The sequence below is a fragment of the Sinocyclocheilus rhinocerous genome, unplaced genomic scaffold (genome assembly GCF_001515625.1).
Source record: "Sinocyclocheilus rhinocerous isolate Xijiao unplaced genomic scaffold, SAMN03320098_v1.1 scaffold292, whole genome shotgun sequence".
Classification (NCBI taxonomy): Eukaryota; Metazoa; Chordata; class Actinopteri; order Cypriniformes; family Cyprinidae; genus Sinocyclocheilus; species Sinocyclocheilus rhinocerous.
This window is the reverse complement of record NW_015641024.1, coordinates 63,826-77,540: the sequence shown is the minus strand read 5'-3', so window position 1 is coordinate 77,540 and position 13,715 is coordinate 63,826. Positions and strand designations below refer to the sequence as shown.

General features: G+C 39.1%; 1 protein-coding gene across 1 annotated transcript in view; it reads right to left on the bottom strand.

Moving 5' to 3' along the window:
- Positions 1 to 10,622: 10,622 nt before the first annotated feature.
- The window catches only part of LOC107754048 (ribonucleoprotein PTB-binding 1-like), a 25,796-nt gene continuing 22,703 nt past the window's right edge, over positions 10,623 to 13,715 (bottom strand). The window contains exons 12-13 of the mRNA XM_016570363.1: positions 12,505 to 12,612; positions 10,623 to 12,368 (exon numbers count right to left, since the gene is read on the bottom strand). Coding sequence (XP_016425849.1) covers positions 12,222 to 12,368; positions 12,505 to 12,612 — 255 coding nt within the window. The 3' untranslated portion in view covers positions 10,623 to 12,221. The remainder of the gene's footprint in view (positions 12,369 to 12,504; positions 12,613 to 13,715) is intronic.

Sequence of the window (13,715 nt, the reverse complement as noted above, 5' to 3'; positions counted from 1 at the left end):
TGGCATTTGAGAAACTCTCTCTCTCTCTCTCTCTCTCTTCATTTAAGAGTCCTCTCTCTCTCTCTCTCTCTCTCTCTCTCTCTCTCTCTCTCCATTTAAGAGCCCGCGCCTCGATGCAGTTTTCTCGTTCACTTAGACGAGATGGACCCAAACAGCTCCAGTCGTCACTACTTTTCCCCTATGCATTGATTTCTCATGTTATTGCATTAAGTAAACATATCGATTTGACCATTAATGTGAGGTGCATTTGGAAATGACAAATCGCCATAATTATGTCCATCCATTTTAAATGAAATAAATATATAATGTGGTGGGGCTAATGATTCTAACTGCATGGAACATTATTGGATTTGTACAACTGAAGTCTTATGCAAACTGATAGCCATTTATATGAGCATTTTTATCACTTATTTATGCAGATATTTCCTTTGCTGTTTTTACCATAGTCAACATGGGTTGATTATAGTAGCACATTATTTTCAAAGGATGTCTGCTTAAACCACCGAGGAGAACTGTAATACCTGTAGAAATATATATCTATCAGCCTTCCCATTCATCTCAATGACATTTGCTCGACTGGTGCAAGATGTACACAATTTCAAATGTACCATTTTTCCTCATGGGCGCACGATTCTGCTGCCAGGTTATTTTGAGCCAACCATCTAATTACAGCAACAGACAAGGAAAAGGGTTTTTAAGAGCCCTCCAAGAATCACTAGAAAACATCTAGGCTACTCATGTACAATAAAACGCAATATTAAATAGTCACTGAAATATTCTGAACTTTTCAATGGCCACTAACAAGGTCATGCTAACCAGCCAAACTTTGACTGTTTAAAAAAACACAAGTGGCTAGCTCCCACATGAGCACAATTAAATGACTGAATTCATATCCTAAACTAGTTAATCCATCAAGCTAATGGCATAGCAATGTTTAGGAAGGAAGGACTTTTTTTACTGTGAAACATAATAATAGGATTGAACACTTCTCCAGAGCGAGTGCACCCTTTACAACATGTTGCTTCCTCTTTAATCCTATTGTTGCAGGGCAATCTTTGGTGATTAGATAATTAACCTTCGCTTTCATGCCCACCCTTTGGCTTTCAAATCAAAGTCACATGTTTTAGCCTGAAGACAGAATCTCTAGTTAATGTTTAGTTAATCCAGTGATTCCCAATCCTGGTCCTGGAGGCAATGCTACAATACACATTTGGATGTGTTCCTTATCTGAAACAACGATTTCAAGTCTTGGGAAGTCTTGGTCTACTTACAAACTAATGAGTGGAATCAGGTCTATTTGATTAGAGAAACATCCAAAAGATGTACTGTAGGGTGGCCTCCAGGAACAGGGTTGGGTTGAATTAATCTCTAGTTACTGAGCAACCTTCGACTGTATTAACGCAATACCCAAATGCCCTTAAACATTAAAGCATTTATGTTGCTCTTCTAGATCTCTCATGCGTCTGTCTCATCTGTCTCTCATTTCCTCTGTAAACTTGACAGCGGCGATATTGATACTTCACTCATAATTAGATTGCACTCACTCATGAATCGCTGTGACAAAAGGCTTTTGCTTTTTTCCCAGCAATGATCCTGTTTACATTAACTCACTGCTGTGATAATGGAGGTTTCTTTCTTCTTTAAAGGTCACACATCTCGGCACCACTGGGGACACGAAGTACAGCATTAGTTTTATGTATACATTGACATAACCAATAGACCGACGATGAAATATGCAAGTGGGCGTGGAAGGTTGTCTGTTGGACTTTTGTATGGATTGAATATTGGTTTTCATCACACTGACTTCACCACTGACGATAAATACCGCTGACTGAATTACTGCGGGCTCCCATTTACATTCCCAATGTGCACCTTAATGGAAATGTCAAGCACTTTCGATTTATTCTGCTTATTCTGGATCAGAATAGGCAAACTCACAGCTCACTTACCCTTCTTTCTCCTTTCACCCCATAAGTTAGCCTGAAATATCACACAACTCTGATAATGTATCTTTGTCAAAATAATAAGGCCAGTGTTCAGAGTGCATCTGGTACGGTGCATCTTCAGCCAGCAGTTTGTCTGCTCCTATTTTCACTTTGCGATGAGAGTATGCTACTTCTCAGCCCACTCAGAAGCACACATGCATAGACGAGCGCTGAAACAGGAAAGGCGATTTCTCAATGTAATGCCAAGAAAAGCTTTTCGTCTGGCTGGTGGCCCAAACCGTAGTCTTAGCATGAGGGCACCATTGCTTTTGGGAAAAGGCTGTAAAATATTAATTTGATCCTCCGAGGAATGGACTAATGAATGCAATGTAAGTGCTGTCGGTTGTGCATCCAGCACCTGTATCACAGAACAGTAAATGTGGAATGCACTTCGGCTTGATTGATGTGTAACCGCCTCCTACACTAGGATATGTGGTATGTTTTGTCGCTTGGCATCTGAAGAAGCCGAATATTAGTCCAGAACGAGGCATGCCTATTTTCAGCCTTTTCTGCAGCTCTGTGCAAGGAGGCAGCACTTTGTTCTTCTTGTTTACCAGGCTATTACCTGGATCTGTCCACTTCCTTAAACACCCTGCTAATAGATAGCCTGTGTGTGCAAGGTGTGAGGGGAAATATGGACAGAGAACAATAATCTCAACAACGAAATTACTGACGAACACGGTTATTAACAAAGGGTCTTTGTTTCAACAACAATAAAGAAGATGAGACAAAATATGCATCTTGGTGATAACAAATTATTTTAAATAAAACATACTGTTACCAAAAATACACTAACATTTTCAAATGCACTACCATTCAAATGTTTGGGGTTAGGATTTCTCTAATGCTCAACAAAGCTACATTTATTTGAGCAAAAATACAGAAAATATTATCACAATTTAAAATAACATCTATTTTAATATATTTTCAAATGTTATTTATTCCTGTGATGATAAAGATTTCCAGCAGTCTCCAGTCTTCCTATTTCTTTCAAAAACAAAAATCTTACTGACCCCAAACTTTTGAATGTTAGTGTATGTTAAAATAATCTCTCCCAAATGCAGAATATACACATTTAAGATTAAACAGATAATATATATATATATATATCACTATCATCTGCACAAAATGATGTGCAGACCAGGTTTTCACAACAAGGACAGTTTACACATTTAATGTTGATAAATGTTTAAATTTGGTTTAATTTTGCATGGTAATGAGAGTGGATGTTAATGGTGCATGGTGAACTACAAGCGCGAGGGCACCCTGGCCGGCCGCATGCTTTAAATGACGCTCAACCCTATCTCCGGGCCCATCTTGACACTCCTCAGCCTCTGCTTTCACAACTTCTGCAACTCACTTAAAGTGCAATTAGGCGGTTGGAGAGTACTTAGTTTATTCTTCCAGAAAGCCACATTGTATATATTACTATATTGTAATATATATTGTATATTATACACACACACATATATATATATATATATATATTTTACAATTAAGATTAAACAGATAATATATATATATATATATCACTATCATCTGCACAAAATGATGTGCAGACCAGGTTTTCACAACAAGGACAGTTTACACATTTAATGTTGATAAATGTTTAAATTTGGTTTAATTTTGCATGGTAATGAGAGTGGATGTTAATGGTGCATGGTGAACTACAAGCGCGAGGGCACCCTGGCCGGCCGCATGCTTTAAATGACACTCAACCCTATCTCCGGGCCCATCTTGACACTCCTCAGCCTCTGCTTTCACAACTTCTGCAACTCACTTAAAGTGCAATTAGGCGGTTGGAGAGTACTTAGTTTATTCTTCCTGAAAGCCACATTGTATATATTACTATATTGTAATATATATTGTATATTATACACACACACATATATATATATATATATATATTACAATCATCTGCCCAAAATGATGTGCCGACCAGGTTTTCGCAACAAGAACAGTTTACACATTTAATGTTGATAAATGTTTAAATTTGGTTTAATTTTGCACTGTCCTGTCTTTTCAAAAGAAATTTTAGTCCGAGCAAAGTTAATGCTACTTGATACAACATGACAAAATAACTAAAGGGAATTTTTTTGTGTTGAAAGAGAAAAACTATGGCTAAAACAAGAAGACAACAACAAAAAAGACCTGTGTAAAAATAACACTGGCAGAAAGAAATGATTGAGAAACCCAAGCACTCAGCAACAGATCATTCAAAGACATTAATGATGAGTTTCTGGAAAAAGCGAACACATGAGAACAATGTGGCTTTCTGGAAGAATAAACTAAGTACTCTCCAACCACCTAATTGCACTTTAAGTGAGTTGCAGAAGTTGTGAAAGCAGAGGCTGAGGAGTGTCAAGATGGGCCCGGAGATAGGGTTGAGTGTCATTTAAAGCATGCGGCCGGCCAGGGTGCCCTCGCGCTTGTAGTTCACCATGCACCATTAATATCCACTCTCATTACCTAGCGGCCCATCATCTCAGACGCAGACAATATCGGCAGCATTAACGTTACCCGCAAGATATAATTTTCCATTCCAGCTGTTGGAGGAAGAGGATGACATGTCAAGCCTCACTAGATGATGATTCATATGAACCAGATGCGGCTTACCCCCCCGAGAACCCAGATGTAGAACATTCTGGTATATCTAGCGCAGTGAGAGTTAATGCTATCCAGTCACCTCCTGCATGTTTTATTGTCCTCGCCTTTCTTCTGTTCAGCATTTTGGGAAATCACAGGTTTCTACAGCAGAGTCAACACCAACAGTGCAGGGGGACTGTGTGGGTGGAAAAATGAAAGGCAGAATTCTAAATGCGTCTGACATATCGTCCACTCCGCTGCTATGCTTCCCTAAGAGCGCTCAAAGGTAGACAACTAGCAGAGCTTCTCCGTCCAGAAAGAATTACAGAGCTTTATAGAAAATGGAAATCAGAGCATAAGTGCACATACGTCAGAACATAATAACAGGGATCGGTTGTCGTGCATTCGAGTGCCGCTCTCTATTAACATCTGCAGCGACATGCAAAGAGCAGGGGAAGTCATCCAGTTAGACCGAGCTTATTAAAACAAGCGGCGGTCCATTTGTCTTATTGATCTGCCAATGTTCCGTAACAGCATGTTGCCGTTTGTATTAAATCCACCATTACAGATATAATATGGCCTTTTTAGATGCCCTTTGGCTTCATGAGTGTGTTTATTCCTCTCATTTAGCAGGGCTTGGCATCCTCCAATCTTCAGCTCAATGCCAAGTGGGCAGAGGCACATAGGCTTAGCTCTGGTCAGCCAATCACATCAGCCTTTTAGCCTAATTACCAGGACAGGCTGAGTCTCCAGAATAGTCTCAGGGGTTGAAGGGCACGGAAACAGAGGACGCCGAACATAGGTCGTTTGAAAAGAGGGCGAATGGGAAATATCTTCCCATCACCTCCAACGCTAATTCATTGTGGCAAACGTTCTAAACCTAAACAGAATTCGAGATGGGAAACTTGACATTAACCCCAGACAAAAGGGAGTGGAAAATGTTGACATTTTCATTTTCTTATTTCTAAATGATAATGTCAAGCCACCCTATGAGTATCTCCTTCTCCGGAAACTCAATTTAAAGTCTCCCGATACAGCAGTGTGAGGCCTGTATTGACATTTCTCTACTCTATGGAGATATAAATCACAGATTGTTTGTGTTTATTGATGAGCAATCCTAATCTTCAAATCTTAACCTTTGGCGCTGACAAAGTGGGTGCAGAGTGACTTTTTCAGGCGGCCAGGTCCAGCAGCGATGGCCTTTCTCGGCAGCCAAATCCAACTCCATGGGGCTTTCAATCACGTCAGAGGAGGAATTCTCTGCTCTCCAAAGCACACAACGCTGTTAGTATAACGCCATATCAGCATGCATAGGATTAAATTATTAACTATACATTCGTTCCTCTCATGCATTAGTAAAAAAACAACAACACTACTCTAATTCAGACGCACTTGCCCTTTGTGTGCAATAAATGTGACTTATAATCAAATATACATTTCTTTCTAGATGTATTTTTATACTAGATTTGAGGACAAAAATATTTCAGGGCAAGAAATGTTCAGGAATGTTCTTCATTTTCACTTCGGAATGCTTAGACATGGTAAATTAGAAGAGAAAAACACTTTCTGTAATCCAGTAGGTTCTGCTTTTTGTCAATTGTCTGTCAGGGACACTAGAATTCAAATGATTGGCTGACGTCGTCACAAGAAAGCTCACAGTCACACGCCCTTCACTGGTGACTTGAATTGAATTTAAGTAGATATTACGGTGACAGTGTTGAGATCTGAGCAGAGGTGTAACAAGAGAAGGTTAAAAAAACAAGTTGTGCAGCAGCAAAGATGCGCTCAAGGGCAAATGCTAGAGCACAGATGAAGGCTTTGGGTTGGCGAAGGGCTTTATTTTCATTATGTTATAGAGTATAAAGCAACAGGGCTGCATTTTTGTCATATTGAGGTCCATAAAGGAGAACTTGGCGTCAAGGATGACACCAAACCTTGCATGCCATCATAAAATCTGGTGCACATTGTTTAATCTGACCTAGAATTTAGACATCTGACAGAAATGTACAAAGACTAACCACATTGTTTGTGACAATGGAAGGTGGAATTTTCTGAGGCAAAAAACCCTGTTGTTAATCTATCCCAACTGTCAGATTTTTGGAGAGTATGTGAAATAAATCTGATATCATGTTTAATTATTTATTTTTGAAAAAGGTGCCAATAATGTAAAATACTAAATCAAAGATTCTATGTAAATTTGTGTATATTGACAGTTTGGTTGAATCATTAAATAATGAGAGACAAATCCAATAACAGAATCCAGGTCAAAGAGACACATCTGAATATTGTATTACATTTTGAAGCAATGCCATAATAGTAATAGACAATGACTTATTCAGACCGATTTTACCCAACAGGCCTATAGGATATAATGAAAGCTTAAGTTTCTGCAATTTACATCTGATTCACTAAATTATTAAATAATAACTCAAGATTATTAAGAGCATAACCATTCAATAAATGTGTTGAGATCTGTGGTCAAGAGGGAAATTAAGTGTGCGTATCTTACCCTATACATTATCGATAAGAAAAAGAAAGATGTCTAAAATGTGGTTTAAAATAAATTATATAGATTAAAGTCTTTGCGATAATAGCCTCAATTCCCTTCAATGTTTAAATGAAAATGGCACAAAATCTTTTTTTTTTTTTTTACTTACAATGATGAATGTAAAATATACTAAAAATTATATATTAGAAACATAACTTTCTTCAGTGTGTTAGATCTTTTAATTCTCCACACGGTTGTAAAGACAACACTGAATACATGATTGAAAATGCATACTGACTTTGGAAAAAGTAACAAAAGCTTGCACGCTACAAACTTTGTAAACAGTGTCTACAAGGCCATCTGAAGCTGAGACTAATTGACACCAAGTGCTTTGACAAAGCTGGAGGCCACAGTGGTTTGACCTTCAACTCAAAGATCTGGTGAGAGAGGTCTTGTTCGGAAGAAATAGGAGTTCAGTCCAATCACCATTAAGCTTGAGGATACAGTAAACATCTAGTTTGAAATGTCAGAGAGTTATATGCAGTAAACAAATGAAGAGAGATGCCCAAATGAGCGAGAGATGTGACAAAGCAGTAGATGTGATTGGAAGACCCTTCTAGATGGTGAGAAGAGTAGGACTCCAAGCACTCATCCCTGAGAAACCCAGTGGTGAAGCTCCAGGAGGGTCGTGAGAAGAGCGAATCTTTCTGCTGACTTAGTAAAACTAATTGCCCAAGATGACGACACTCACTCAGAAAAATGCACAAGTTGGATTCAGCAGAGTCCTCTTGAATTCAAAGGAGGTGGTGGCTAGGAGGAATGAAAATGGGTAAAAGATAAATGGCCAGACATTTGGAAGTGGGGCAGGTTTGATTTATTTCAGTTTCTTAAAGACAAGATTGAGTTTCTTTCTTCCAAATGTTCCAGGGCAAATATGGTCTGTTCGGTCTGCTGGGCGCACTGACTTTACATCGGAATTTTTGCCCAAATGATTGTGAGATAAAATGAGATGTAGTTTCTCGATGTGAAAAATACTGAGAAGTAAGATCAGAGAGGATTTGGGAAATTTGGGAATTTCCATCATGATACGATAAGGAAAACAAATCAATTGTCTAGTGGTTAGAGCTCATGTTCTGACTCGGTTGAAAAATAGTTCAATCGGAAAACACAGCATACCTTAACACCAAACTTGAAGACTTGTTCTGGAGACCATTCGAGACCACATAAACATGGCCTTTATGGGTCTCAAAACTTCAAGCCTCGGACTGAATCTTGGTTTTGGCTTATGGACCACAGAGACTCTGCCAAAGCTTCATGACTCTGAAAAAAACTGAAATATTAACTATAGTCAAAAAAAGAAGACATTTCATAGCGAGCCAGGAATACAGCTGTGATGGATGGTCATGGCCAGTAAATAATGCTATGTCAGCTTCTTCACTAGCCATTCTGTTCAGTTCTGTTGTTTTTATGTAGCTAGGCATTTTAGCCACATAAGCATTTTGTAAAAATGGGATTCTGTTGTATCTGTACAGCTCAGCATTTGAAAAGATGTTGCAACACATTCAGCATTTTTTCCTGGTTCTTTGATTGGATCTTGATTCCAACTCTTCTTGTCATCACGAGGACAAGAAACTGCACACAGACTTTCTTGTGTATATTGTGATATCAACAGGTCTGAATGTGAACAAGGTTCATATAATGACGAATGCAACAGGAAATTGATGACAGAAAGCAAACTCAACTTTGATCTGTTCCGTAAACAAAGCTATCGTATGGTATTAAGTTTTTTTTTGCACCGTTTGGAGCTTGACAAATGAGTCATTCTTTTAATTATATGGAAAAGAGCAGCCCAGATATTCAAATTTCATGTTGCATGGAAAAAAAAAAAAGTTGCCATCATGAGGATAGGTGATAAAATATTAACCTTTGGGTGGACTTTTCCTTTTGGCTGTGGTGTTCATGTGGGTAATGGGGTTAAATTCCTGGATGATTTTCTGGTCCCAAAGCAGCAAAAAGGCCACAAATAAAAATACATCATCTCAGCCTGAGCCAAGGATAGGTCAGAGAACGTGTTTGCAGATGAAGTGTCACAGATTGTGGTGTCTTCAGGGCTTATCCAACTCAAAGGCACCCAAAAAGAGACATTGTTTTGGCATAGAACAATACAACATTACTCACAGTGGATTATCAGCTCCAAAGACCTTCAGGAGATATAAATAAAAGCGTTAGAGGATAGATGAAGTTTGACAGGTATCTTTAGCATTGGATAGTTCTTGAAGCAGACTGTATTATGGATGGGAATCATCCGACCTCAAAGTAGTGACAACATACTCTATTGTCTCTTTCTGTCAAAGCTCTTGCTTACTCGGATGCACTTCATAAAACTGACGTTTATGATGCCTTCATTTCTGAATGATTGCATTTATGATACACAATGTCATAATTACCAGTGGGAAAGCCGTGTTTTTTTGTTGTTGCATCGAGTCTTTTAAAGAATCGTGATGCAAGGTAATGTGGTATCACAATTGAAGGGGTAATTCACTGCTAACAAGATAGACTTTTAATAAAACTTGGCTGTCAATGCGGTTGAAATGTAAAAAAAAAAATTATAATAAAATAAAAAAATGAAATCAGTGCCATGGATGGACAAAACATGGAAGTTTGATATGTAGTTTTAACAAAAGCCATGGAGTTTTATTTGTCAGCAACAATCCGCCATATGACAAAATTATGCATTTTCAGTCAGAAAATGGTGACAAATAAATGGTGATATCTGGATGCAGGTAAGAGAGAAAAAGCACACCTTCTTCATTTACATATGCTACTGTCATTGCAACAATACAAAGCTGGTTGAAAAATCAGTGAACTAAAAGCATTGATTACAGCAGGGGTGCCCAAACTCGGTCCTGGAGGGCCGGTGTCCTGCAGAGTTTTGCTCCAACCCCAATTAAACACACCTGAACCAGCTAATCAAGCTCTTACTAGACATACTAAAAACTTTGTGGCAGGTGTGTTGAGGCAAGTTGGATCTAAACTCTGCAGGACACTGGCCCTCCAGGACTGAGTTTGGGCACCCCTGGATTAGAGACAAAAAAAAAAAACCCTGCCCAACCCATCATTCCCCCTCCCCCGTTACAACTAAGCTCATAACAGAAAATTTAGCTTAAAATATTGCTTAAAATAATTCAATGATTTTTAAATATTTAATGCAATTCTAATCCATTTTAAAACTGATATTTAACTTTTAATTTAGTGATTTAATGCTTTTGCATTTTCTCCATAATTTCAACCCCGACTACTGTCATGGATATTAATAATTCTGAACTTCCCTTTGAATTGACCATGTAGTCTATTCAGTGCAGCTGATATGCAAATTTGATTGACCACACAAACATCATAAAGGTGAACTTAAATAACATTTACTTGTCCAAATGTCACAAAAACAGAGCTGTACAAAAGGAAAGAGTGATTGGTGATGAAGAGGTCATTTACCACATCTGAAAAGTTTAGTTCATTTCACAGCAGCAGCAGCTCTTCCCGCATATAATCGCACATGAAAAAAATCATTTACAAGATACTGCACTGTGCATTTTCACTCAGATGGATACAAAATACAGAGCAGCATATTTGATACCATTACAGACTAGAAGAAATATAAGAACACGAGTTCGAGACTCCAGAGAAGAAATATAATCAAACTCAAGCATGTACACCGCAAATAAACAAACTTGAATGAAGTTGAGGCTCACAGTGCGGAGAGATTACAGTAAACACTGCCGTTTTTAGGCACACGAGTAACTCCAGGTTCCATCGTAAGCCACGGTACAAGTCCGAGGTAATGCGTTATCACAAATCAAAATGCCAACCAGATTAATAAATCACACACACACAGACCAAGTACTCAAATCATACGTCAATTACATTCCAGTCTGTAGAAGCTTCTTCCCCTCTGGGGGCGCAGCAGTTCAAACCAGAGGGGAAAAGGTAGTCACAGTTACAACGGTAAAAGTAAATGACACGCTAAGGCACAGGTCCAGCCTGCTTCAGACTGTTGGCTCTGGTTTTTAAAAGAAAAGGGGAAAAAAAATGGAGCAGTGCCAACTAAAATTCTAACTGGCTCCCTCTGCTGGTCTGCAGAGGAAAGGCACCATACGGAAGACGCGAGGAGTTAGTGTGTGCGGAAATACAGAAGCGACAGCAGGCATACTGTGCTTTCAGCAGTACTCTGAGCCTGATGAGGGGAAAACGGCAGCCCATACTCCATCTCCGACCAGCTGGGGCTTCACAACGTGACGGCAGAGACGCTAACGCTTTGCAACAGCAAAACTGTGCAGGTTGAACGAGGTCAAAGAGAGGCGTGAAAGCAGGCAGAAAACAAGAACGAGCGTGAACGAGACTGGTGCGTAAAGGACAGATTCAGGAGGATGAATATACATGATCCGTATCCTCCAAGTGCAACGCTGAAAAATCAGCTCAGAAAACCCTGACTCTGTAAAAATGGGATGTAAAGTTGGGAAGTTGTGCAACACATACGTGGTGGTGGGAGAAAAAAAAACATTGAGCTAATTCGAACACTAACCCAGCATCAGAGCTTCCCATAAAGACAAGACATGTGACTCACTGAAGAAAAAAGACATCTACTGTATCCGTTGCACAGATACATGATTTTCAAGCATGTAAGGCTTGGCACTTGTACGTGAGAGGAAGCGTTTGTAGCGGAGGAGCCTTTCTGGACAACTGAATAACTATATACACACGACTAACGAAGCACAGCAGAAAAAGGCTATCGTCCTGCTTAAATGATTCAAATTAAAATGAAAAACAAACAAAAAAAAAAAATCTACAAAATAGAACTACTCAGATGAACATGGCAGGAAACCATTTTCTTTCATTGTGGTGTCTCTTGCATCTTTGGGTTTAAAAAAAGAATTTAAATTAAAAAAATTAAAAAAGGCAAAATAAAAATAAAACTATTTACATACACATTGAAATCATATACACAAACTTCAAATCATCTGAGCTTCAGGGTCCTTTCACTGGTGTGAACTCAATGACGGTTCATTGCTCTTTCACCCTCACACACAAAAACACACTTAGAGATGCTATTAAAGTAGCGATCCCTTTAGAGAGCTGTTGGTTTAGAGGAAGCCATCGAGTGCCGGTCAAAAGATGCACTTGCGTTTCAGGTAGGAGTCAGCGTAGTGCCCGCCGAGACCCTGAGAGTGCTGACCTACATATCCACCCTCTGGACTGGGCTCTGGAGACGGGATGAGACAGGAGAACAGACGCTTCTGCCCACTGACGGGAGTCTAAACATGGACAGAAAATCAAAATGAATCGAAGAGCTGCACTAAGAATAACTGTTGAAAGGTTCCTGGAACACATATACGATAATTGACAAGGAGCAAATATAGATGCTAGACATCAGGGCTGAAGATGGCGTACCTTCATACCAGCACCAGGTGCAGCAGAAAATAAGCTGGAATGAGTCACTGGAGGCATTCCAACAGCCTGAAGAAACACAAAAGCACTTATTAAACTTTCTGGGACAGGTTACATATGTTCCGGCCATCTATGCAAATAAAAAAAAAATTGTAATAAAGATTAATATTATGCAATGATGTGATGAGGATGTCATACTACAGATAAGTTCTGAAAATGGATTTCAGAGCTTTTGAAAATGGATCCAGAGAAGTGAATTAATGAATTTATGAATTGAATTAATACATTTGGTAATCTTTAGGCATGCCATGATCCATTATATAAGTAGGCTACTTTTGGAAAATAATTACAAATAAATCAAAACTACTGCATGTTAAGAATTATAACAAGCTAAGTATTTAGCTTCAAAACATACAAGCAAATATAAAGCAAAAAAAGGGGGACAAAGAAACATTACAATCGATAAACAAAAAGTACTTTCAGTCTCTGTGAGAATCCTTTAAGTATCTTCCTAGACAGGTGCAGCTCTAATACGCTGCATTCATTTCACACACTAATGCACAGATCTATTTCGACATGTCAACTGACAGCTGAAGTCTATCTACACCGAACGCAACAAAGCGACCGTTGCAAATCATTCGAACTTCATCAATAGAACGAGGCATCAGTTTACAGTCGGGATTTGTCGTGGCGCGTCGCATCCAGTGAAGACAGCATCACTGATTATAATAGGATCTATTGTATTTTGTATCGGCGGCAGTCGTGGCCTAATGGTTAGAGAGTCGGACTTGTATCTTGTAACCCAAAGTCGCGGGTTCGAGTCTCGGAACCGGCAGGGATTGTAGATGGGAGTGAATGACCAGCACCCTCTTCCACCCTCAATACCACGACTGAGGTGAGACCCTTGAGCAAGGCGAGTGGAGTTGCAAGTGCATTTAAAGGGATAGTTCACCCAAAAATGAAACTTTTATGTTTATCTGCTTACCCCCAGGGCATCCAAGATGTAGGTGACTTTGGTTCTTCAGTAGAACACAAATGGAGATTTTTAACTCAAACCGTTGCAGTCTGTCACTCCTATAATGTCAGTGGATGGAAATCATGGCTTTGAAAGTCATAAAACATACACAACCAAAACCAAATTAAACCCTGCGGCTCATGACGATACATTGATGTGTAAAGACACGAAACGATCGGTCTGTGCAAGAAACTGAACA